Source organism: Lepidochelys kempii, chromosome 8, assembly GCF_965140285.1.
Source record: "Lepidochelys kempii isolate rLepKem1 chromosome 8, rLepKem1.hap1, whole genome shotgun sequence".
Lineage (NCBI taxonomy): Eukaryota > Metazoa > Chordata > Testudines > Cheloniidae > Lepidochelys > Lepidochelys kempii.
In genome coordinates, this window is record NC_136387.1 from 49,416,285 (window position 1) to 49,440,745 (window position 24,461).

The window sequence follows — 24,461 nt, forward strand, 5'->3', positions numbered from 1 at the left end:
TTGTGATCAGTTTGATTTCTTTCAGAAGTGAGTTCCATAGCTGAGGACTAGTTACTAAGAAAGCTGTGTCTGTTGCCTGCCCAAGGCTTACTCTCTTACAGAATTACAAGTTAAATGTTTTTTTCAAGCTGCCTGCCCTGGAAACTCACCCTGAAATGTAAGAGTCAAGTAGGATTTCTTTCTGGCTGTCAGAACAGGAACAAATATTTTGCAATTGAAATTTAGCAATTCTGTTAATGACAGATGAGCCAAAATAGAATCCAGCTTTCTCTCCCTGACTTCTCACTAACAGCAATAAACAATACTAACAGCTTATTTTAGTCAGTAAAGCAAGCAGCTATGACTTTGAATACACACAAGGAACAGATAGATCTTGTGAGTAAGAAGATCCATTTTTACACAGTCACTTTTCAGAGCTGGATTTAACCTCAGTATCCATATTTTACTGATGAGACAACAAAGGCACAGATGTGCTTACCAAGCTATGAGAAGTGGTATGTAAATGCAAATTATTATTATTATCTATTAAATTAATTCAAAACCAATCCCTGCAAAATGTTCAGGAGGCCTCCATGACTTACAAATTGAAGACTGTGCCACAGACCTTTTACTCTATATAGTTAAAGTCAGCAAAGAAGCATAATTTATTCCTCAGGCCCCTTCATGTGGTCCCACAAATCATAGCCACCAAACAAACATTCAGCTGGACCCAATCCAAAATTTAAATAGAATTGTAATTTCTTTTTAGAATCTGTAACCCCAATTACCCTTTACAAGTTCAGCTGAACACACAATTACAAAACAGCTTCAAATTAGCTTCAGATGAATAGCTAAATTCTAAAAACCAGATTAGAAACATGTAAATATCGGAATTTTGAAACGGAGTTACAATGACTGGTTCTCTTGATACTATCCATTTTGGTCTGAGATTTTTCAAATATTATTTAGGAGCAACTCAGATGTCTCTAGCACATACCTGACCTATCTGAATGTAAGCTGTAGAGAATGTTTTGTCAATAACTCCTTTTTATTTCCTTCTAGAAGCCATCCTTATATAGGAGTAAAACCACATGTATTCACCTCCGTGCAAGCCCAAATCAGAGATGAATATACTGAATGAATTTCCATTAAATCTGTTCGGCCAGATTCACCCTCTGAGGTGGTGGGTGGTCGTGTTAAGAACATTGCTCTGTGACCACAGAGGCATCTGTGTCAAAGTGGTGATGCCTCCTTGGGAAGGGAGGTGCCAGTACCAACAATACCTTCCCTTGGGACTTCTGCCATGTGAGAACAGATTGAAAATCGGACATGGGTTCCGTAAAAGCCCCACAGGCACGTGCTCTTCAGGAGATGTGCTGCATCACTGTATTCTAGGTTACTTGGTCCTGCCTCAGTGCAGGGAGATGGAATAATTGACCACTTGACATCCATTCCAGCCCTACATTTCCATGATTCTATTATTGTGGCCCCACCCACTTCCCAGCTGCACAAGCCAGCTGCGCACTGGGTTATTGAAGGTTGCCAGCAGCTTGGCACCAGCCTGTTGATCTTTATAACAAGTTAATTTGAATTCAAATACTAAATTAAGCAATGAAATAAAACATACATAAAGGAGTAACTTGATCCAAATCATTGGTTCTGTAAAAGAAAGCGTATCAGCATTCAAGGCCAAACACTTTTCAATCCCGTATCTGCTTCTGCCATAGAGGTAGTTGCACTTTCTTCTGCATTTCCAGTTTTAGAGTGAAAAGGCTCAAACCCCAAAATGCACTAAGCAACCATATTGCAATGTATATTTGTCTAATTCATAATTACCCTAAGTGTTGACATGTAAATTGTGATAAATTAATTTTTTTCATTAAAACTTTTTTAGTCCACAATAGTTTAGTCCATAACAAAAAATCAACATATCCCTAGTACTCACTTAATCTTACCCTCTCGTTATATTTGAAAGAGAAATACATGATGTCCCATGAACTGTGACTATTAGGTTACTTTTATGCCCTAGGGAAAAAAATATTCAGTTATTTTTGCTACTGGAAGGTCAGCTTCATCAATCCAAAAAACATGATTGCTCTTGTAATGAAATGGTTAATTATTCCTGAGTTCCTGAGTATTTAAAGAGGGTTTTAATCACATGTCATTGTAGTTTACTTATGCACTTTAGTGAGTATGTTTTGGTGTTTATGGCGTGGATAGAGAAAATAGTCTCAGAATTTATGTACACAAGTAGTTTATGTTTCAGTAAAGGATGCACTTACTTATGCTGGACTAAGTGATATTAATACCATGTTCATGACCTAAAAGTTGAGGATTGTTGAGGATTGCTTGATCCTCTTTTGGGATTCTCCTAGTGTTGTGCTGAGTTTTAAGTGTTACTACCGTGCAGAGGAAATCTTGGCTGCAGGTGAATTTAACTTGACTCCCCTTGAACTCCCCACCCCTTATGGTCCCCCCCAAAAAGACACAGTCCCTCTGTAGGGCACTCACACATTTAGGGGAACAGAACTGTAAAGTTAAAAAAAAATTTCCATTCAAACACTCATTTTCAGTCTTAACTTCAGCACGCATGCGTGTATACACACACACACACATTATTTTCAGCTGAAACTTGACATATTTTACAATTTTGATGAAATTTGGTGTGTCTGGTTTGCTGGTTAGAACCCAAAATTCCCTGGGAAATCAGTCTTTTGGCTTCACATGCAGAGTAGCATAGAGTACTAGCTGGGCACTGCAGTAGTCCTTTCATGGCGTTAGAATCGGAGCGGGGGAGAGTGCAGGGACAGGGGATGAACTCTCTTCATGCATCATCACCCCACCATTATTGCTTTACAGTACTAATACTGCATCCCTCTGGCTTGTGTGTGCAACCCTGTGGAAGCCACCTGAGAGGTGAGGAGGGAAAGGGAGATTCAAAGCATGGTAGCCAGTGAGAGAGTCTGTGGAATCATGGGTCCACTGAAGCCATGGGCCCCCACACAAGACCTTCACCAAGACACCTATGCTTTTTTAGCTAAGCCCCTGAATTCCAGAGACTTGGGGACTGAACTCCCTGCCTGTTCCAGAGGGGTCCCCCTCCAGCCTTTTGAGAGAATAATTCAGAGGAATCTCCACAAAGGGAATATGATCAAGCTTCTTGCCCCTGCTGTGAGTTTTCTTATTTTAGAATTATCTGAGCCTAAATTCTGCCCCAGAGCCTCTGTGAGGATTAATTGGTTTGACTTGTGAGAAGAAAATATTTAAATTGAACCCAATGAACTGAGCAGGAGTATGAAGTGGTCAACAACTATGTTCAGCCAACAACGGGAATTTCAGACTCTCCCTCATGTCAGCAAGCTCCTCTGTTTGAAATAACTTGCACAGATGGCAATTACCTTGGGTTTTGATCAAGTTGAGGGAAACATTTTCTTTTTCTTTTTTTTTTAACGGAACCTCAGCCTTTTACGACAGAACCAAAAATATTAGAAAAATAATCCCCGTATTTCATCAGGTATATTGTTTACAATTCATGTTTCATTTGTTTGGAGAATACTATTCATTAGCATATATTTTATCAACATCACTTCCTAACAAGCCCATACACCTGTTCAGCAGCCTCCACGCATCTGTTTCATTTCCTTTTTTCCAGCTGTGCACAAAGTGTCAGTGAGCTTTCTTTTCTAAAACTTTTCTTTTCTGTTTACTCACACTACCCCTATGGCCTTAAAGTTGTACTTTGTATGAATATGATGCCCTACAGGAAACTCAGGATAGATTCTGGAGGGGTATATCAGTTCCTCATTTGGAAAAGCCCCTGGGATAGGGCCTTGGGGAGAAGTAAACTCGTGTGTTTCCCCTTCCCTGAGTCTTACCCAAACTTTTCCATTGCAGGAGGAACAAGAGTTGCCCATTTTAGAACAGGTTCATTTCCCAAAACCGATGGATCACACGAGACCTGCTAAAGGCACTAGGCCTCTGCACAGGCTCTCCAGCTGTTCTGCAGCACTCAGGGGCTTGCAGAGAAGTTGATCTTTCCAGAGACTGTCATGCTGGCTGCTGGGGGGCATGCTATGCAGATGGCCATCCCCAAGGAGGGGTTGCATGTGATGCTATGGAGTCTGCTGACCTTTCTCTGTCTCTGTGGAGGAAGTGTGGGAGGTCAGTGCACAAAGGGTTAGTTCCAGGCATGGATCCTAGGGGAACAGGTCCCCCTCTCTCTGCTTCAGGGCTCTTGACATAGATGGTTGACTGGCTGCAGTCAAGGAGCATAGAACATATCTCAGGAGGGCTGTATGTATAGGAAGTTTTAACTCACTTTGTGCCCTCCTGATCCTGGGCTGCCTATGGGTTTGACTGGTTGCCCAATGTAACTTGGAGCAATGTCAGGGCTGCTGTCAATTACACTGGCTGTCAGTCACCCCAAGGGGCTGTTAAAGCAGCTGGGGATCTTCAGGGCACAGGAAGGTGCTCATCATGTCCCTTTTGCTGTCTATTGGAAGAGAGGTGATATAAGATCTGTTACAGTGACCTCAATAACAAGAACATGGTAGAGGGGAGCTGGAAACACTATATGTTTAGAGCTGTGACAGAGAAGAGTTCTTGGGAAGACAGACCAACACTCTCTTGATTTTTTTTATGGGACTTTTTTCGTGCCTGAAATTGCACATGACAGTAATCATCAGTAATTCTGCAGGAGTAGGACAGTGTGTTGGCATATGATAACAAAATCTGCTTCGGCAGTCAATCCATGCTGATTGTGGGGTTTTGTAATGCCCATTGGCCAAGGTGGGCTAGGTGGTAGTCCAGAGCAGTAGTCAGGTGTGTGCGGGTGGTCAGGTAGCCGGGAGATGGATTGGTATCAGAGGTATTCTGAGCAATGGTCGGAGTTCTTGCAGAGGTCAGAAGCTGGAAGATCCAATCCAAGGGGTTGGGTCAGTGGGTTAGGGAGTGAAGTCAGGCGAGGCAGCAGGCAACAAGGTACGGTCAGACAAAGCAACAAGGCAAGGTGGTTTAGGCAGCAACCAGCAGGCAATGGTCTGTTGCTCAGATAGTTTCCTCTTCCTGTTGGGGGTCTTTATATAGTCCAGGTGCCCAGTGAGAATGCTGTCTGTCCATCCAGTCAGGGGCCTGAGGTAGGCTGATGTCGGTCTGTAGGCCTTTAGCAGTAAGACTGTTGGTCAAGGTGGTACATCAGTTCATTGCTGTGGTGCAGCAGCTCCGGATGCAGCTCATGGACCTAGTGAGCCTGGCTTTGATACTGGGATCCTGACAGGTTCTTGTTTGAGCACATCACTGTTCATTCTGACAGCAGTTATGACTTTGACACAGGTTATGAGATACAGAGCTTTTCATTTACAAATCATGTGCTCAAACCTAGTCCAGTTCAGTTGTGGATAAAAGTTGTTACCATCCGATGACTATGTGAAATGAATTGTTGGTTTCAGTTACACTTTTAAAGGATTGATATCACAAATGACAGAAAATTCCATACTGATTGGCACTCTTGTTGGCAGTCACAGCAGAGAAGGCAAGCATTGAAAGGCTATGGAGCTTGAAATACCATTTTTACCACTTAAAATGTTCTGTCTAGGATCAGGTTGAGAGATTCTGGAATGGCAATATTGGGTGCGTCGGCTTTCAGCGCTTTACCTGTTGCATGAATTTCAGTTAGCATGGTTGACAATCTAACACTTTTCTAGTAAAAATAAACAAAATCGTTTTTGGTGTATATTTAAACTGCTGCTATCGCCCATGGAACTAGGGATTGTTCAATAAATGCTCCTCTGGTTTCAGTGCTGCTACAATTCTGACCTCTGGTGGAGGATGTGTGATCTGTTGCCATAGTGATTAAATATAAAATTACCAAACAACTTGTTAGCTAATGCAATTTTTTTTTATGTTATTGTGGTAGCACCTCGGAACCCCAGTCGTGTACCACAACCACATTATGCTCAGCACTGCACAAACATGACAGACCCTGCCTGACAGAGCTTACATTCGAACAAAACTTCTTTCTAAAAGGTTCTTCAGCTTTTGATGAAGTCTGGATTGTGCAGGACACGACAAACTCCACAGTTTTGCATTTATACTTAAGATATAGAGCGTCACGTTTAGGGGGCAGTTTGGAGGACTTCTCCTCAGCAGAATCAGCAAGCTCCTCGAGGAGGAGGCTACTTCTACCTCCCGCTACCAGCAGCATTTTTCTAAGGGGCAGAGCAGATGGCTCCACAGCCCTCCCTATGCTATTGGACCTTAGGGGTTACATGCTGCCTCTTCAATTTTGTGTCTGGGTTTTCCTAACAGAACCCACTCCTATAAATGACACAGTGTGCCTGGAAACCCCTGACAACGTGTGAGCTAGTTTCCCAGGAGTGCTAGGCAATCTGATATGTTGCTAACAGGGAAGCGTTAAACAGCAGGATAGATCTTGACAGCAAATTGTTGGAGGTGAAATGTGATGGAGGGAATTTAAATCAATATTTCTGAACCTTAAAGAAGGCTTGGTTCAAGGGATTGGCAAAAGTTTAAGGGCTCTTATCCTTGCAAAAACCAAGTCACTCAACCCTAATTAATAAAAATATGTGAGATTACCTCAGAAACTCCATTATGATATTGTTAAAACGAATTACAGAGTGATATTAGCAAGGAACTCATTGAAATCTTGTTATTGTACAAGGGGAGATTACTAAGGAAATCCTGCGATAATCCCATAACTGTGTGTATTATAAAGGCAACATTCTTTCTGGGAAAGTCTGTTGGAACTCTTTCATATGTTAAATCTGAGTAAGGCAGTGTAGTAGGTACACTGCAATTGAACAATCTACATTTGCTAAAAAAATGTAAAGTTATCGTGATAAATACAAAGGAAAGTCAAAATAATACAATACATGTGGGTTTTATATAGTACGGTATCTACCATACCCAAGGTATTGCAAAGCCCTGTAAAAAGTTAAATGGAATTATGTGTGGCAAAGTAGTCCTAGATAGTAGAGCCTGCTTTATTGACATAGGGAATGTTTGATCCTGCACAATGCAGCTGTACTGTACCCTTTGGCCTGGTCTACACTGGCAAGTTGTACTGGCATAACTGTATAGGTGAGGGGTGTGATATTTTTACTGATATAGTTATACTGGGACAAGCCCTCATGTGGATGCAGTTATACTGGTATAACAGTGCCTTGTCATATAGGAATACCTTTACTGGTATAAGTATCTTTATACCGACATAGCTGCATCCACACGAAGGTGATTGCACCACTTTAACTATACCAGTTAAGCAGTACAACTTTTATGTGTAGTCAGAAAGAGGCTCTAGATCTTTATCTTTGGACCCAGAATGGCACCAGATGAAGGCAGAGCTGTCCTGTTGAAGGTATGTTAGAAAGGCTAGGAGGGAGCACTGGTACCTTTAATTCAGCTCCACTAGCCTAGCAATTCCAGTACTGTGTTCTCTCAGGGGATCAGAAATCAGTGGAGCATCATTATTTTATCATTATTTCCTTTATTATATGTATTCATGTATGTAGAACCATATGTTTGCAATGTAGTGAAAGTGGCAAGCACAACAGGGCTGATTTACACAGCTGCCTGATCTCTGAACTGTCTTACATTTGAGTTGATATTAGAAAACCTGTGTGTTTAAGACTTGGGATTTTTGTGGGTGTTTAATACAAAAAAAATTAGATACAAGCTGCTTTCTTTGGATTGGCAAAAATTGTATTGACTAGATTATTTGGTTCTGTTGGCTTTGAAGAAACAGGCTGTCCCAATGGTCTATTGCTGGTAGTATTCTGTACTGTCCACGAGAGACCAGATTTGACTGATACTTAGCCAAAGGACAGAGGGCTGCCCAAAAGCACCTATCTGACCAGTAAGAGAGCAAAATCGCTGGAATCCAAAGTCTCTCGGTCCCCCTCAGCTAGAAGTTTGGAAGCTGATTCATGGGGCCTTAAGTGTGGGAAATTTGGGGGTACCTCAGGACTCTGACAAAAATCTTGCAAATCTCCCTGGTAATAAATGGTGGGAACTAATGGAGAACTAAAACCTGGTACAGTGGGACTGATTCAGTTCTCTTTTTTTCTTCTCCTTTTCAGGGTCTGAACATAATCTTTCATGTAGCCTTGGCACTCTTAAAGGTAAGTTATTTATTTTAACCCTTTTGTTTATTATAAAGCAGTATGAGATATTCACCTTCAAGGATTGCTTAATTGAATATGCCACACCTTGTAATAAAACCACATTGAAAAGTCTCAGACAATAATGGTTGGTCTCTCAGAGTTATCATGGAGGAAAATGAAAATATTGTAAAGGGGGGGGGGCGGGTTGTCCTTAAAAACTTCAGCTTTGTTGTTTGTATTAAACTGCTTCATCATGCAGTGAAGTTCCTCGTGACAAAGGTAATATCGTGATTAAGATGCCTCATAGATGTACCTGCTCAGAAGAAAACAACAGTTGATGTAAATTGCAGAACTCACATTGACTTCATCAGGGCCAGGACTTCGTCTTTGCTTTTGTTTGGAAATGGAAGTGGTGCTTGAATTGGACAAGTGCTCTGCAGTATTCCCAACATGCTACTGTCAAAAAACCACTGTATTGTCCAACAGTCTGCTGTTTAAAACCTGGTGCTTTTAACTGAAAGTGGCTGACCCTTCAAGGGGTAGAGACTACAACTCAAATTAGCACAGCTCCTCAGTTGTTAACATAACTACTCTGTAATGGGATGCAGGCTAGTGCCAATCAATTGTCACTAGTCCTCCAATGTCTTCCCACAATTTCCCATGTGTCCAGAAAGGACAGAGAAATTCTCCCACAATTTACTGGGAAATAATTCATAGAGCAGCTCACCTTACTGTAGCTCAAAGAAGTGTGGGATATACACCCAGAAATCATAGCATCACACATGAGTGAGTGCAGCACCTTTGTGGACAACCCAATGTGAGGGTTATTTCACAGTGTGGCCATTGTAACTTGAGCTATGCTAATGTGAGGTATGTAACTCAAACGAAGACAACGCAAATTAGCCTTGCAGTGAAAATGTGACCTTGGTAACTGGAGTTTCCTTAGCAGATAGCCAGTTTGTGCCAGATTGTGTGGTTACTTTGTTATATTGACACATCTTCAAGGAACAGCCTGGAAAAAGGAAATTCATTTCACATACATTTCAATAGAGCTGTCAGTCTGCAACGCCACTCGCTTCCACTCTCAATTTTCAAAGTGACTGCAAAAGATGAAAAAAATGTTTGTGCTCTATTATTGTTCTTGGGCAGTGGTGGACAGCCTGCGGGCCGCATGCGGCCCATCAGGGTAATCTGATTGTGGACCGCGAGACATTTTGCTGACGTTGACTGTCCGCAGGCACGGCCCCCTCACAGCTCCCAGTGGCCGTGGTTTGCAGCTCCTGTCCAGTGGGAGCTGCGGGAAGTGGCGGAAGATTCTGGGGATGACTGGGAATTTAGTAGTTTGACATGACACATACCTTGTGAAAATGGAGTCCCACATGGTCAAGCAGGATTGTGGGAGAGTACTAGAGAACTAGCAACAATTGAGTAGTGCTAGCTTGCATCCATGAGACAGAATGGTCATGTTAGCAGCTGTGAGTTGGTCACTGGGGTTTTGCCTATGCCCTTAGTCATAGCAGCCAACTTGAGTGACTAGTACAGCAATACAGAAGAGAGGAGTTTGAGTGTGAATGGGAGTCTAATTAACAGGATTACTTGAGCTATAACATGAATCAGCTTTCCAGTGAAGACAAGCCCTGCAAGGGGGAAAGTGATTTTTATCCAGAGTGTTGAATGCTTTTTTGTTTTGTTTTTGTTACCACTCACTTAACAATGTATTCTGCCTAATGAACAATTAACAGGCAAGCTCCCTTTTTCAAAGATTTAGCACCCCATCATAGCAATGAAGGGCTAAGAGAGCACCTAATCTACTTCTTTGGGTTTTCCAAGGGAGACCTCCAGCAAAAACAAGGAAGACAAGAAATGTGAAACCTGAGATTTCAAACATAAAAATCATGCAGAATAATCCCAGGAAACTCAAGAGATTTGTTTTTGCAATTGAAATCAACAGTTCTTACATGTTTTCCCCAAATATCTCTATTTCCCAGAGTCATCAGAAAGAGCAAGTGGGACAAAGTGTTATTGATAGCTCAAAACTGGACCGAACAGCTCTGGTTCTTGGATCTAGAATTGGACCTTGAAGTCTCACTTCTCAGTCTCCTGGGTGTATTCTCTCAGGATCACAGCTATGTTCTTCACATGGAAGTTGCTCAGTCTTAAAAGTTTGCTACTGGCCTGTCAGGAGGTTTCAGCTCTGACTGTTCTGCAGAAGTTCAGGAGATCATTTCAGAAAGCAGAAAACCTTCTCATAGACAGCTGTTTATGCTGAAATAGATTAGCTTTTCTATATGGATTTCCCAGAGTTAGTGAGTTCCAAATCCTGATAGCTGGTCCCTATATCCTCACCCAAAATTTATTTTACTAAAGTCGTCTTTTGTTTCCGTCTTAATCAGCTCATTAATTTACCTGTCTTCTTCCCTAAACCCTATTTGATTCTGAGAGACATTAGATTACACACCTTAAATGTTGAGAGCTTTTACTTATCTCCTCGACAAGACAAAGCCAATTAATTAAACTCTTAGGGCTTGTCTACACTACTCACTGGATGGCAGGCAGCAATTGACACAGTGGGGGTCACGATAAATTGACTGCTGAGCGCTCTCCCATCAATTCCGGTACTCCACCGGAAAGAGACGCGCAAGCAGAGTCGATGGGAGAGCATCTGCTGTCGATTTACCACAGTGAAGACACTGTGTTACGTAGATCTAAGTACGTTGACTTCAGCTACACTATTCACGTAAATGAAGTTGCATATCTTAGATCAACCCCGTGCGGTAGTGTAGACAAGCCCTTAGACTTCTCATAGCTCATAGGGCTAAAGCTAGGGGCCAGTTTATCTCAGCACAGAGTCTCTCTAATGGACTAGGTTACGTGTACACACGTGCTGTGACCTGGCGGATGTTTCACTATTTGGGGTATTGGAACGTACTCTGCTACACCCAAAGATGTTTCAGCTGCATGCCTACATGACGTTTCTATCACAGACATATAGGTAGGCTGCTGGTAGTGTTTTAACACCATGTTGATTAGACTTGCTCTGAACAGGGTTATGTGATACGGTTTTTAAAACATCTGCATCAGCTCAGTCGTCTGTCTCCAGTAGTGCTTCCAACGTTGCTAACACTTGTGCGGCTGAGCTGATGTTAGCAACAGTAGTATGTTTCTAGAAAAATTTTCAAGTGTAGGCAAGGGTCTTGGTGTTATGTTAGGAAGAGGATTGAACCCCTAAACATCTGCCTTTAGAAAGGCCTTGTTATGATTAAGGAGACTTCTTGTTTTAAATTATTAGCCCTGGTTATTTGTAACATAAAGCACTCAATCTAATTACTTGATGATTATCTGTACATTCTACCTCCCTTGCCCACTGAGTCAGTTCTTAATTGACTACCCCAGATGATTAGAAGGGAAAATTTTTAAGAAGGTATTCTGGAATCACTTTATAATAAGCACTTTATAAGCTTGTAACTGTCTGCATTTTGGTTTGTTACTCTGGTTAGCAACTCTTAAGACAATACATTATGTTGCATCCATCCTTATGTTGCGGCAGTAATAGGCACTAGACAGTAATAGAGAAGTTATCTTGATAAAATATTTCCCTATTGGAAAGCATAAAATAACCACAAAGAGAATATAGTCAGGTAAGATCAGGTTCTAAATTAGAAACTACTTATTAGTTTAAAAGGATGTACCTTTCACTTTGTTACAGAAGACTCCATTTCCATAGCAGCAGCAACATGGAAATGATGATCTAAATTAGAGCATGGCTTGCTTTCAGCAGGAATTGCTCTTCTGTTTGAGGGGATAAGATTTTTGTACTCTGAGTTCTGGAATAAATATTTGCCACTTAAATGTATTTGTCTCCAACTTTTATAGCTTAGAAACCATATGTTTTTAGTTGATCTGTCTTTCAGATAACAGTGAAATCTGAGTGCTTCAGAACAACATCTTTATGAAACCATGTGCTTCTGAGGAGCTTGTTCCTTACCAGAGCTGGAGCTGGATACTGCATGTAGACCAACAGCTCTGGGGGTTTGGTCTAGGTAGACCTCACCCCAGGCCTAAATTAATGGCAACTTTAGTCGTTTTTTCTCCTCCACAATCTTTTGGGTGATTTCTAATTTTAGGAATCAACAGGCTATTAAAGAGCCTTTATCCAGTAAATGTCATTTCTTCCTGGCATTTGTGAGTAATGTTCAGTAATGTCCTCTAATTACCAACAGAATTATAACTCTGGTCCTGACCTGTCTACTAGCCTAGTAAATTTGGCGTCACTGCTCTACCAGGTGCCTAGATTAAAACTGAGCTTTCGCTAGAGTTAAAAAATGACAGTGAAGCTCCTCTGATCAATAACCTGGGCATGCTAACCTGCTTCAGAGAATAAAATGATAGTCACAGGAATCGGGGAGGAACCTGCTCTCATCCCCACCTCCATGATCTAGCACATTCACAGCAATGCACAGTTGATTAGGCACAATCATCATGTGTTGTTTTGGTTGCTTTTCTCTGAACAACAGGCATTGGCCACTGCCATAGACTCCCAGACCTGATTGGGAGTATTAGTCTGATTCAGTATGGAAAATAGACTGTTGAAGGAAATACAACTTGGACACTGTAGGGAAAGTTTAAGTGTTCCATTTCATCACATCTTCCTCCAACAGTTACTACCTTTTCGATATTGATGTAGAATATAAAACAGGGGTGACCAAACTTACTGACCCTCCAAGCTGCATCTGATAATCTTTAGAAGTTAGAGAGCCGGGCACACCTGCTGGGGCTTGGGATGTCTGCCTGGCAGGGAGGAGGGTTATCTTGGGGATCAGGGCTTCAGCAAAGTGGGGCTCAAGCCCCAAACACCAGCAGTTGCACCCCATGGGACTCAAGCCCTGAGAGCCTCGTCCCCACTGGGCAGAAGCACTGAGAGCCACCACCCTGCTGTAGGACAGAAGTCCAGAGTTCCCCACTGCCAAGTCTGGTAGGTGGAGAATGGGCTGGGGGAAGGGCATAGGAGGCTCTGCAAGCTGCTCTTTAACTGTAAAGCGGCTTGCGAGCTGTGGTTTGGCCACCCTGACATATAGCATCCACAAAGCAGTCTCAATTATAATTTTGTCCAGTTGGTGGCAGTATTATACAATTCCTTATTGTTTAGATATTTAATATTGTAATTGTAACTGAAGCATTGTTAATAAGTTGAGCTCATTGATGTAAACAACTTTCTTTGCTCTCACCTCCCAGTTCCCAAGAGGGAGACAGACTAAGGCACAGCAGCGTAAAATGAACATTCACGTTTAAATGGCAGATACACTGTTAATGAAGGACAGTTTAGAGCACTTTCACAAGCAATTTACTATCTTGACATATTCATAAAAAGGACAATCATTAAGAATATAGATTTAGAATGGTGAAAAGGAAAATGAATTCCCATTCCAGTGCATGGCACCTATTCAAGTGCCTTTTATCACCTGGACAGCCAGCTTCTTTGTTGTGGATTGCAAAGTAAACATTAAAATATTTGCATCTGTTAGGAAACCTGTTCCATTAAAAAGTGTCATTTGACACCCCATTTTAGACAAATATGGAAGGCAATTTTAGCCATTGCAAGCTTTTTTATTCCCACTCAAAAGTTCTTAATTGAGTGAGCTGCAAGTGTAAAGCAAGGTTTACGGTGGAATTTACATTTTCGATTAATTGCATCCAAACTTATGTAGCTATATCACAAAATGCGACTTCTGAGCCAATGTTCTCTTGTTTATGGTTAAGCAACCATCAAAGTAACATAGGGAGGCTCAGGAAAATCAGTTTTTTAAATCATATTTTTAAATTCTACACATTATGTATTGTTTCCTTACTTTAATCTTCCTACTCGGTTACCTGGAAAATTAAATGCACGCTTTTCAATTCAGTTTGGGGCTAGCAAAATGAGGCAATATAAAGATCCATAATCATACAGAAGTAAAAGTTTAAATTAAAATACACGAAACTGAAACGCAAAGAAAATAGTGTGCAATAACTAAAAGTGTAACAAAACATAACATAAGAATGGCCCTACTGGGTCAAACCAAAGATCTTACTCACAGAAGCTCACTATCCTGTCTTTGACAGTGGCCAATGGCAGGTGCCCCAAAGGGAATGAAAAACAGATTATCGTCAAGTGATCCATGCCCTGTCACCCGATCCCAGTTACTGGCAAACAGAGGCTAGGGACACCATTCCTGCCCATCCTGGCTAATAGCCACTGATGGACCTATCTTCCATGAATCTATCTAGCTCCCTTTTGAACCCCATTATAGTATTGGCCTTCACAACACCCTCTGGCAAGGAGTTCCAGAGTTGACAGTGCTTTGGCACCGTGACTTCTTGGACATGCGCACTCTCTTTGTAGAGATGAGCTACTTACAGGCTGTGGACAAAACAAAAAATCTTGTCCACGGTTCATAAAAATCCCCAAACCCTGGCTGTTGATCAAGTGCACTGATGTAGGCAACCACTAAGAAAATATTGGTTGGTTGCGAACAGATCAAGGCCTGTCCTTTGGTCTGTAAAAAGATACTAAGTTCAAATGTACAGGGGTTGGAAATCTTTTTAACATATGCTATCTAGAGTGTCTTAAAAGTTAGTGATAGGGAGTACTTCAGACAGCTCGCTGGTGGGGGTGGGCAGGCTCAGAGGCTCCCCATTTCCAAAAATAAATTAAAACTAGAATGAAAAAGGTGGATTATTTGATATCATTATTCTTCTGTATCTCTCCTTTCCCTTCTCTATCCTTTGCTACCTTCACTCATCAAACCAACCTGTTAAGGACAACTTGCTCTCATGCAGTGAAATTTATCACTATGCAGAGGGCCATCACAAGTGGTGTACCTCTTAAAGCCAGGGTTTATGTGGGAGGCAAGTGATGCATCAAGGTTACACTGGCCCTCTGCATAGGAGTACATTTCCTCTATAGTGAACATCTTGCCAGTAATGCAGGGAGCCCTTTTCATTCTGCTCTCATGCTACTTTGTCATCTCCTTTGGGTGGACGCTTACACCTACCCAGTCCCAAATTTTGGGTCTTGTGCTCTGGGCGGTACCAAGACTTTAAAAATCAAGGATAAGATTTTGTTCTCTGCCTCTCAAGTCCTGTCTTCACTGCAACCGTCAGCTCAGTGTAGTGCACTCGAGTTACTGCATTTGAGACAGCCTCGCTTTAGTCACTCAAGACTGGGAGTAGATGGGTCATTACAATAACTAATTTCCCCATACTAATCTCCCCCTACTGTTACTCACACCTTCTTGTCAACTGTTTGAAATAGGCCACCTTCATTACCACCACAAAAGTGATTTTTCCTCCCTTGGTATTCTACTGTTAATTGAATTGTCTTGTTAGTGCTTACTCCCCACTTGGTAAGGCAACTCCCATCTTTTCATGTACTGTGTGTATATACCTGCTACTGTATTTTCCACTCCATGCATCTGATGAAGTGGGTTTTAGCCCATGAAAGCTTATGCCCAAATAAATTTGTTAGTCTCTAAGGTGCCACAAGGGCTCCTCATTGTTTTTATTGATTTCTTGGAATTCTACCAGCAGGACTACAGGTATGTCAGTGAAGGATAGGCAGGGGACAAGAAGGCACTGCATCTCTTTCCTCACTCTGGATAAAATTTGCAATATTGTCACCTCCAAATATTTAAAAATCATGAGTCAGCCCTGAAAAACTTGAGATTTTAAAATATATGTTCTGTGTTCTTTTTATTTGCCTTGGGATTCTGAGCCTTGAGAGCAGGGGTAGGCAATCTATGGCACGCGTGCCAAAGGTGGCACGCGAGCGGATTTTCAGTGGCACTCACACTGCCCGGGTCCTGGACACCAGTCTGGGGGGCTCTGCATTTTAATTTATTTTTAAATGAAACTTCTTAAACATTTTAAAAACCTTAGTTACTTTACATACAACAATAGTTCAGTTATATATTATATACTTATAGAAAGAGACCTTCTAAAAACGTTAAAATGTATTACTGGCATGCGAAACCTTAAAGTGAATAAATGAAGACTTGGCACACCACTTCTGAATGCCACATTTTCACAATTTCTCTGCAACCAAGAGGGCTAGAGCCTTTTTTAAATGAGAGCCAAGATTCTCATGCAATCATGTGACTCCAAGTGCTTTAAAAATATTGTGAGACTCACAATAAAATTGTATAATTTGTCAACACTAGGCCAGCACAATGCTTGTCTCTCTCACTTAAATCCCACTTAAGCTCTACATATAGGCTTCTTAGTGTACTTTGCAGCTAGGAGTGTGCCTCCCAGCCTGGGTAGACAGACACACACTAGCTCTGCTTGAGATAGCGCACCAAAAATAGCACTGTGGCCATTATGGCGTGGGTGGCAACACAAGCTAGCCTCCCATGTAGAAGCCTACCCCACCCCTTGTGTCCATACATGGGTGGCTAATGCATGCCACAACGTCGTCTTTTTAGCACACTAACTTGACCAGAGCTAGCATGTGTCTATCTACTCAGGCTCCCAGCTGCACTGCAGACATACCGTGACTGGCATCCAGCATTAGGCTGAGAGAGATGGAGTTAATTTCACCCCTTGCAAATGGATGGGGTGTTTCTGAGGCTTAGGCTGGCACAAGCCACTTCCCCAGGAAGTCTGAGTGTTCTGGGAGGTGGGGGTTATTTGTCCTTTCCTTACTTTTAAGTTTATTCCAGGTTCTCTCTGAGCATTGTTGAAGATGTCTGACAGTCACTCCTCTCTTGATTGTTTGTTGACACTGTTGATGTCATGTTGGATTTTCTTTCTGGTGAGCTATACAGGCTCAGTTACTTGCTTGGCAGGAACTGAGAGAGACAAGGATTTCCTGAGAAAAACTTCTACATGAGAAGTAGATTTTTCAAAGATGCGGTTTTGGGGCTTCTTAGCCCAATGCTGGCTGTGTCTCTAGACATGTCCAAGAGATACCTCTGAATTCTGAGCAAAACTACAAAAACTGTCTAAGTGCAGAGCCAGCCCCATATCATTTTGGGTAGCCCTGCAAAAAAACAGTGACAACAATTTGTTTTCTCTCTCAACATCCAAAGTGTAACCGCTTCGTGTCCACCATTATCACGCTACTGTGCACAAGGCTGGCCTAAGGATTTGCGGCATGGCTAGGGAGACGGTTATTTGAGAGGCAGAACAAATTTAAACTTACTCATTTTACCTCAAAAATGTGTGCAGGGGGAGCAGGTGCACAGGAGTTTGTTAGGTTCTTTCCCAAGGCTCCTGCTGCAGAAGTGGATTCCAGCTAATTATTCCATTCAGCATTAGTGATCAGTGGATATTGTTCTGTGTTTTCAAGGCTGTCTTCACAAGGGTGAGATCTAGAAATTTATCTTTTAAAAAAACAAAGCTGAGATTCTCCTTTACATTTCTAGTTCTCCCAGCTTAGGGAGGTCAACAGCAGTGGGTTTTGCAGGTTTCAAAGCCCAGCTCTACTGAGTATATTTATTGAAAATTACCTCTTTAGACACCAAGTCTGTAGATGAACCCTTCAACTCCCATGTGAAACTGTTTGCCATGGATAATTTGTCCTAATAAGCTCAGGATCAAGGGACCACTATGCTAGAGTGTCATGTACATGTTCATGTGAATTTTAAGCTATTTTTTTTTCTTTAAAAGGGTTCTAGAATGAAAGCAGGAAAAATAACTCAAAATTCACCAGAATTCAGCCCTTTAGTGGCCCCAAGCCCCTGGCTTATTTGATAAAGTATTCTCTGAAAACTGCTGCCCACCATTCTGGTCTCTTATCTTCCAGTGTAAGAAAAACATGGTCTTCATGTATTTTCAAATTTATTCTCATTGCAGCCTGTGTTTTATCTTTCCATAGGAAGGCATTTTCATTAAAGAGAACCTCTGTTTTTTCAATGTTAGATTCTCATTAGCTTTTTAGTGACTCAGTCTTTTTTTTATACTAAAATACTAATGGTAATCCAAAGACACTTTCTTTGGACAGTTCTGTAGCTCAGAAACTGTCACACAAAAGCAATAGTTTATGATGTAGGAACTATTAGTGATGCTTATTTTGTTATTTCAGTGCCTATCTATTTAACTTGGGTACTCATATGGCTTCCATTACCGTAGTATCTGAGTGTGAGCCCAGGATGATCATTTAAGACATAAGACCCCCATATCGCCAGGCTCTGAGCACCCTTGACAAATACTTAAAAACAGCAGTAGCAAACCAGCAACTGTTTTGTGCAAAACTTCCCAACTGTCAGGGTTGTTAAGCACTGGAATAAATTGCCTAGGGATGTTCTGGAATCTCCGTCACTGGAGGTTTTTACAAAGCAGGTCAGACGAACACCTGTCAGGGACAGTCTAGATAATACTTAGTCCTGCCTTGAGTGCAGGGGACTGGACTAGATGACCTCTTGAGGTCACTTCCAATCATACACTTCTGTGATTCTATGAATGCCATAGAATCATAGAACTGGAAGGGACCTAGAGAGATCGTCTAGTCCAGTCCCCTGGACTGGTGGCAGGATTGTGTGTGGTTTTTGGGAGGAGGGTGAGGGGGTAAGAGAACCTGGATTTGTGCAGGAAATGGCCCAACTTGATTATCATGCACATTGTGTAGAGAGTTGTCACTTTGGATGGGCTATCACCAGCAGGAGAGTGAATTTGTGTGGGGGGGGTGGAGGGTGAGAAAACCTGGATTTGTGCTGGAAATGGCCCAACTTGATGATCACTTTAGATAAGCTATTACCAGCAGGACAGTGGGGTGGGAGGAGGTATTGTTTCATATTCTCTGTGTGTATATAAAGTCTGCTGCAGTTTCCACGGTATGCATCCGATGAAGTGAGCTGTAGCTCACGAAAGCTCATGCTCAAATAAATTGGTTAGTCTCTAAGGTGCCACAAGTATTCCTTTTCTTTTTGCGTATACTTGAAAACTGTTATCATGTCCCCTCCCAGTCTTCTCTTTTCCAGACTAAACAAACCCAATTTTTTCAATCTTTCCTCATAGGTCATGTTTTCTGGACCTTTAATGATTTTCATCACTCTTCTCTAGACTCTCTCCAATTTGTCCACATCCTTCCTGAAATGTGTTGCCCAGAACTGGACATAATATTCCAGTTGAGGCCTAATCAGCATGGAGTAGAGCGGAAGAATTACTTCTCGTGTCTTTCTTACAACACTCCTGCTAATACAGCCCAGAATGATGTTCCCTTTTTTTGCAACAGCATTACACTGTTGACTCATATTTAGCTTGTGGTCCACTATGACCCCTAGATCCCTTTCCATTTTACTCCTTCCTACGCAGTCATTTCCCATTTTGTATGTGTACAACTGATTGTTCCTTCCTAAATGGAGTACTTTGCATTTGTCCTTATTGAATTACATCCTATTTACTTCAGGCCATTTCTCCAGTTTGTCCTAAACTAAAATTTACCTCCTTAACTATCACAGAACCTAATCTCCCCCAGATAGAAATCCGCAACCTCACCTAGAATCTCCTGAACTTCATCCGTCCACAGATTCCTTCCCATGTATATGTTTTTGTTTTGATTTATACACTAGTTCCGTAAAAGTACCTATCCTTTATTTTAGGGGCTCCTTGACGCATTTTCAAACACAATCATATATTAAAACTACATCAGAGAGATGGCTTTGAACCATGCTCTTAAGGTCAATAAATGTGGGCTATTTTGAAACCAAGTTGGAGAGTGAATTCCAAAGTTGAGGAGCCCTTGCAGAGAATGCCCTGCCAGCAGCTACTTCTCTAGCATCTACTTCTCTAGCAGGGAGCTCCTCATCATGCATCTCTGCTGAGCTCAACTGTGGCATTGTCGCATGGGCAGAAAGAGTCTCTTGGAGAAGAAAGCCCTAGGCCAGTTAGGGATATATAGGTCAGAACCAATACCTTAAAGTCCACTGAGAAGCTAATGAGCAGCCCGTGGAGATTCAGAGTACTAGTGCTGTGTGCTGACTGCAAGACAAGCTGCTTAACTTGCACGCTTTGCTCCCAGTTGCAACAGCCTCAGTTTCTGAGTTGATTTAAGGAGTGGCCTTTTGAAGAGCCCATTGCAATAGCCTAATGTTGCATGAATGGCAGTAAGGTCTGCATCAGAGAGAGAGTGCTGGAACTTCCTGACAAGAAACAGATGGAAATAAGATGTCCTGCTTACTTGTGCTATAAAACTGCAGCAGCTGGGAGTGTAACAAGACTGCCAAATTGCAAATTTGAATGACAAACAGCAGACCCACTCTCAATCTGAGGGGTTAAGGTAATTGTTGCCATATCTTCCTGTTGTTTCTTCCAGCCTACTAATAGCAGCTCAGTCCGGATTGAGACTCAGTCTGTTCACTCTCATTCGTGTGCCAATTGCAGGAGGTTCTGCTTAATACTGGCCTAGTTAATAATCGCTTTTTGTTAATAGAACCATTCTGCCTGGAACTGATACCGTACAATGGGCTACAACGTGAATTGGTCTGGATACTGGCAACAGGCATGCCAGCTATTGACAACTTTTTTGTGGAAAGCCCCAGTCACTGGCAGGTTTGCGGGGCTGCAGCCAGGGATGGAAGTGCTGGGACCTGTGGAGCCCACACCCCAGGATAGGCAGCAGGCGGACACCCAGATGCCAGGGCTTTGCAGAGGGATCAGGGCACTGAGGGCCAATGGGCTGGCACAGTTACCTCACCCTGCATTCTCCAGGTTGTGTCCTGCCCTGGCACCAGGACCTGGACTCCACACATCCCAGCACCCTTGCACCCCATGGAAAGCCCCAGCTACATGCAGGATTGTGAGGCTGCAGCCAAGGAAGGAAGAGCTGACCTGTATCAAGCCCAGGCCCCCCGTGCCAAGGCAGAACGCAGCCTGGAGAGTCCAGGGAGAGGTACCCTGTAGCCCCGTGTTTCCTTCCCTGGCTGAAGCCCCCATAAACCTGCCTGCTTCCAGGGCTCAGGATGTCCCAGCGCTTCCTTCCTTGGCTTCAGCCCCCAAAATCTGTCTGCATCCAGGGCTCGGGATGTCCCAGCACTTCCTTCCCTGGCTGAAGCCCCCATAAACCTGCCTGTGACCAGAGCTCGGGCAGGTCCAGCGCTTCCTTCCCTGGCTGCAGCCTTACAAATCTGCCTTTCACTTATTGACAACTGCTGGTTAATGGCAACTTTTGGCTGTCCACTGAGGGGTTGCTAATAAGCTGCATATATTGTACTCCATCCATAGAGAGAAACATTCCACTGTACCCTCTGGTTCGGATGCAATGGAGACACCAGATCATCATCGGCTTATTAGAAAAACACACATCCCTTCAAAAAAAAAAAAAAAAGATTATTTTCCCAAGGAAAAAACTGGGGAAGGGTTTTGAAAAACAAAACAAAACCCTTAAAGGTTTTATAAAATGAAACGCAAAAAAAATACGGTCAGTCACACATTTTAAGGCCAAAAGAGACCATTATGATATTCAGCTCTGACCTCCCGCACAACTCAGGCCATAGATTGCACCCCCTGCATCAAACCTATAACTTCTTAGTTGAGTTAGTGTTACAATATGCAAAAAGAAAAGGAGTACTTGTGGCACCTTGGAGACTAACACATTTATTTGAGCATAAGCTTTCGTGAGCTACAGCTCACTTCATCGGTAGCATCCGATGAAGTGAGCTGTAGCTCACGAAAGCTTATGCTCAAATAAATTGGTTAGTCTCCAAGGTGCCACAAGTACTCCTTTTCTTTTTGCGAATACAGACTAACACGGCTGTTACTCTGAAACCTGTTACAATATGGCTCTTTTTTAGCAAGACCATCAATCTTGATTTAAAGATGTAAAGGAATGAGGAATGCACCACATCACTTGAGAAGCTACTCCAGTAGTTAATTATCCTCACTGCTAAAAATCGCACCTTCTTTCCAATCTGAAATTGTCTTGCTTCAGCCCCCAGCAATTGGATCTCATTATTTCTTTGCCTGCTAGAGTAAAGAGACATCTTTGTATTCACTTCACAAGCATATTCATTCTTCATACATAAAAAGAAACAAACCTTATCCAAAATGAAAAGTCTGCATTTCTGTAAGTAAAACAAAAGAACACAATAGCGGAGGCTCCCCGTCTATTAAAATTGGCTTGAGGTCTGTTGATCAGAGTGCAGGTCTTTCAAAAATTGACAAATGCTGAATGAAACGGTTCTGCCTCCTGTTGATTCCACCCACTAGCCCTGCCTCTCTCACCAGTCATTCCACCCTCTATGCTTCTAGACAGTTCTGTAAGTTCCTTTGTGTTTCCCAGTAGGCATAACAAGAACCTTCATAGTCGCACTGTTTCCTTTTTAACGTTTTAAAGTAAAGTTTTCATTTTGAAACTTTGATTATGATCATGGACTCCTCAACCTAGCCAACAAAGGTCGAACAAGACTGAAAATTCAGACTGGAAATTAGGCATATATTTTTAAAAGTGAAGGGAATTAACCCCTGGAGCAATTTACTAAGGGTCATGCTGGATTCTTCATCATGGGCAATTTTTAAGCCAAAATTGGATGTTTTACTAAAACGTCTTCTCTAGTTCAAACTAGAATTATTTTGGGAAAGTCCTATGGCCTGTGTTATACAGGAGGGCAGAGTAAAGGATCACAGTGGTCCCTTCTGGCCTTAGCATCTGTGAATCTATTCACAGATTGAAACTTGATTCTAATATTTCTAGTACCTGCGAACTCTCCAACATATGTTATATTCATGTAAATACTTCAAAAATACAAAAACAAAATTGGAAAAAAACCCACTATGTTGTTTTGTTTTCCTGAGTGGAACTCCTCAGCTTTTTCTCAACCCGGTTAACACGTCCTTTTCTCGCTAGTCCCCACAGTGGACCTACCCATACATTGTTTAGACGTGATACATTGTTTAGAATCTTGCGTAACCACGTGAGACCTTCCATGCACTGAAACAATTACGCAAGAGCATTCATTGGAATCATGTTACAAGGCAACCTTTTATCTTCCTGCTTGGGCCTTAAGCAAGTCAGGACCGCCTCATGATGAACAGTGCTGAAGTCCACTAATAAATCTATTAATATGGACTCCTGATCTTTAGTCTTCAACCAGTACTTCCCCAGAGCAGTCTGAATTCCATAACTGGTCTGAAGCCAGATTGGCAAGGATCAAAGATCTGAGGATTCTAGAATATCAGAGCTTTCTCCATAATCTTAACCCAAAATGGAAGATTATAGTTGGTCAGATTGTCTGTTACAAGTAAAGATTTCTTGTGCAAAGGTCATACACAATTTCTCTTAAGAGTGCTAGGACAATCTACCAATCACGGACCTACTACTTCCCTACCAGCCTTCAACAGCCAGGTACAGGGTGTGGATCAAAGTACTTACTCCCTGTAGATCCCAAGCCTCAGTGGGTATCACTAACCTTAACTAAATCAGAGATGGTCTAGCCTCCCCTCCTTCAAAATTCTGTTCTCCAGACAGCCCAGTCCAAACAAGAATGATATGCTCTGCAAAATAAGATATTTCCTTGCAGCAGGATGTACTCAAATCAACTGCCAGGAGAAGATTGCTTGGATTAAATAGGCTATATACTGCTAGAGCAAATATGTAGGTGCTGAGAGTAAAATGAAGAATTTCTTTTTTGCCTCCTGCACAGCCATGCATAAGAGTTTAAGGAATCTTGGACATAGTCAGCTGTTGCTAGCCCATAGTTTCTTCCACGACTGCTCCAGCCATTTCCCCATGCACTTCATCTGTCACAGTAAACCAAGATGACCTATGAGGATGAAGTTATTTTTGCTAACACCTTTCCCGTACAGTTCTTTGTCAGTCCAAGAAAATGTGTTCATGTTTTAATGGAGTTCAATATAGATGATGCATTAGCCTGAATTGTATCAACTTCAATTTAGTATTTTTCACTACTGTTGCAGAGTTTATCCAGACATGTCTTAAGTCAAATCTTCTTCACATTTAGACTACTCATATGGGAGCATTCTGATTGTGATTTCAATGTGGTGACCCTGTATTGTGGAATTTCACTTCTTACAAAATAATGTTTTGGCTAGTAGCTCTGCTAAAGGGGGTTATCCTGGATATAGAAAGTCCAGGGTCAAATGCTTTTTGCAAATTAATCTGTATTTGCAGAAATGTGTGCAATTTTCAAGGATCATATCTTTGTCATTTTAGAGCTTTACAAAATCTACCATCTTTCTATAAATTAGAAATATGTAGAATTCCATTATCTGTCTGCTTAGGCAGGGATATTATTTTAGTTTTCAGTCTAGTGTATGAATTGTTCCAAAGATATGCTCTGTTAGACAGTCCATTTTCTAACTGAATGATTTAAAGGCAGAGCATCATAAAAAGCATGCTTTCTCAAGCTCACTCCCAGTGAGAGATGAAGT

General features: G+C 41.9%; 1 protein-coding gene across 9 annotated transcripts in view; it reads left to right on the plus strand.

Annotated features, from left to right (window-relative positions):
* The window catches only part of RABGAP1L (RAB GTPase activating protein 1 like), a 530,390-nt gene that overhangs the window by 384,030 nt on the left and 121,899 nt on the right, over nt 1-24,461 (plus strand). For all 9 annotated transcript variants that reach the window (XM_073356445.2, XM_073356440.2, XM_073356444.2 and 6 more), the window contains one exon: nt 8,076-8,117. In XM_073356445.2, the coding sequence (XP_073212546.1) occupies nt 8,076-8,117 (42 nt within the window). The remainder of the gene's footprint in view (nt 1-8,075; nt 8,118-24,461) is intronic.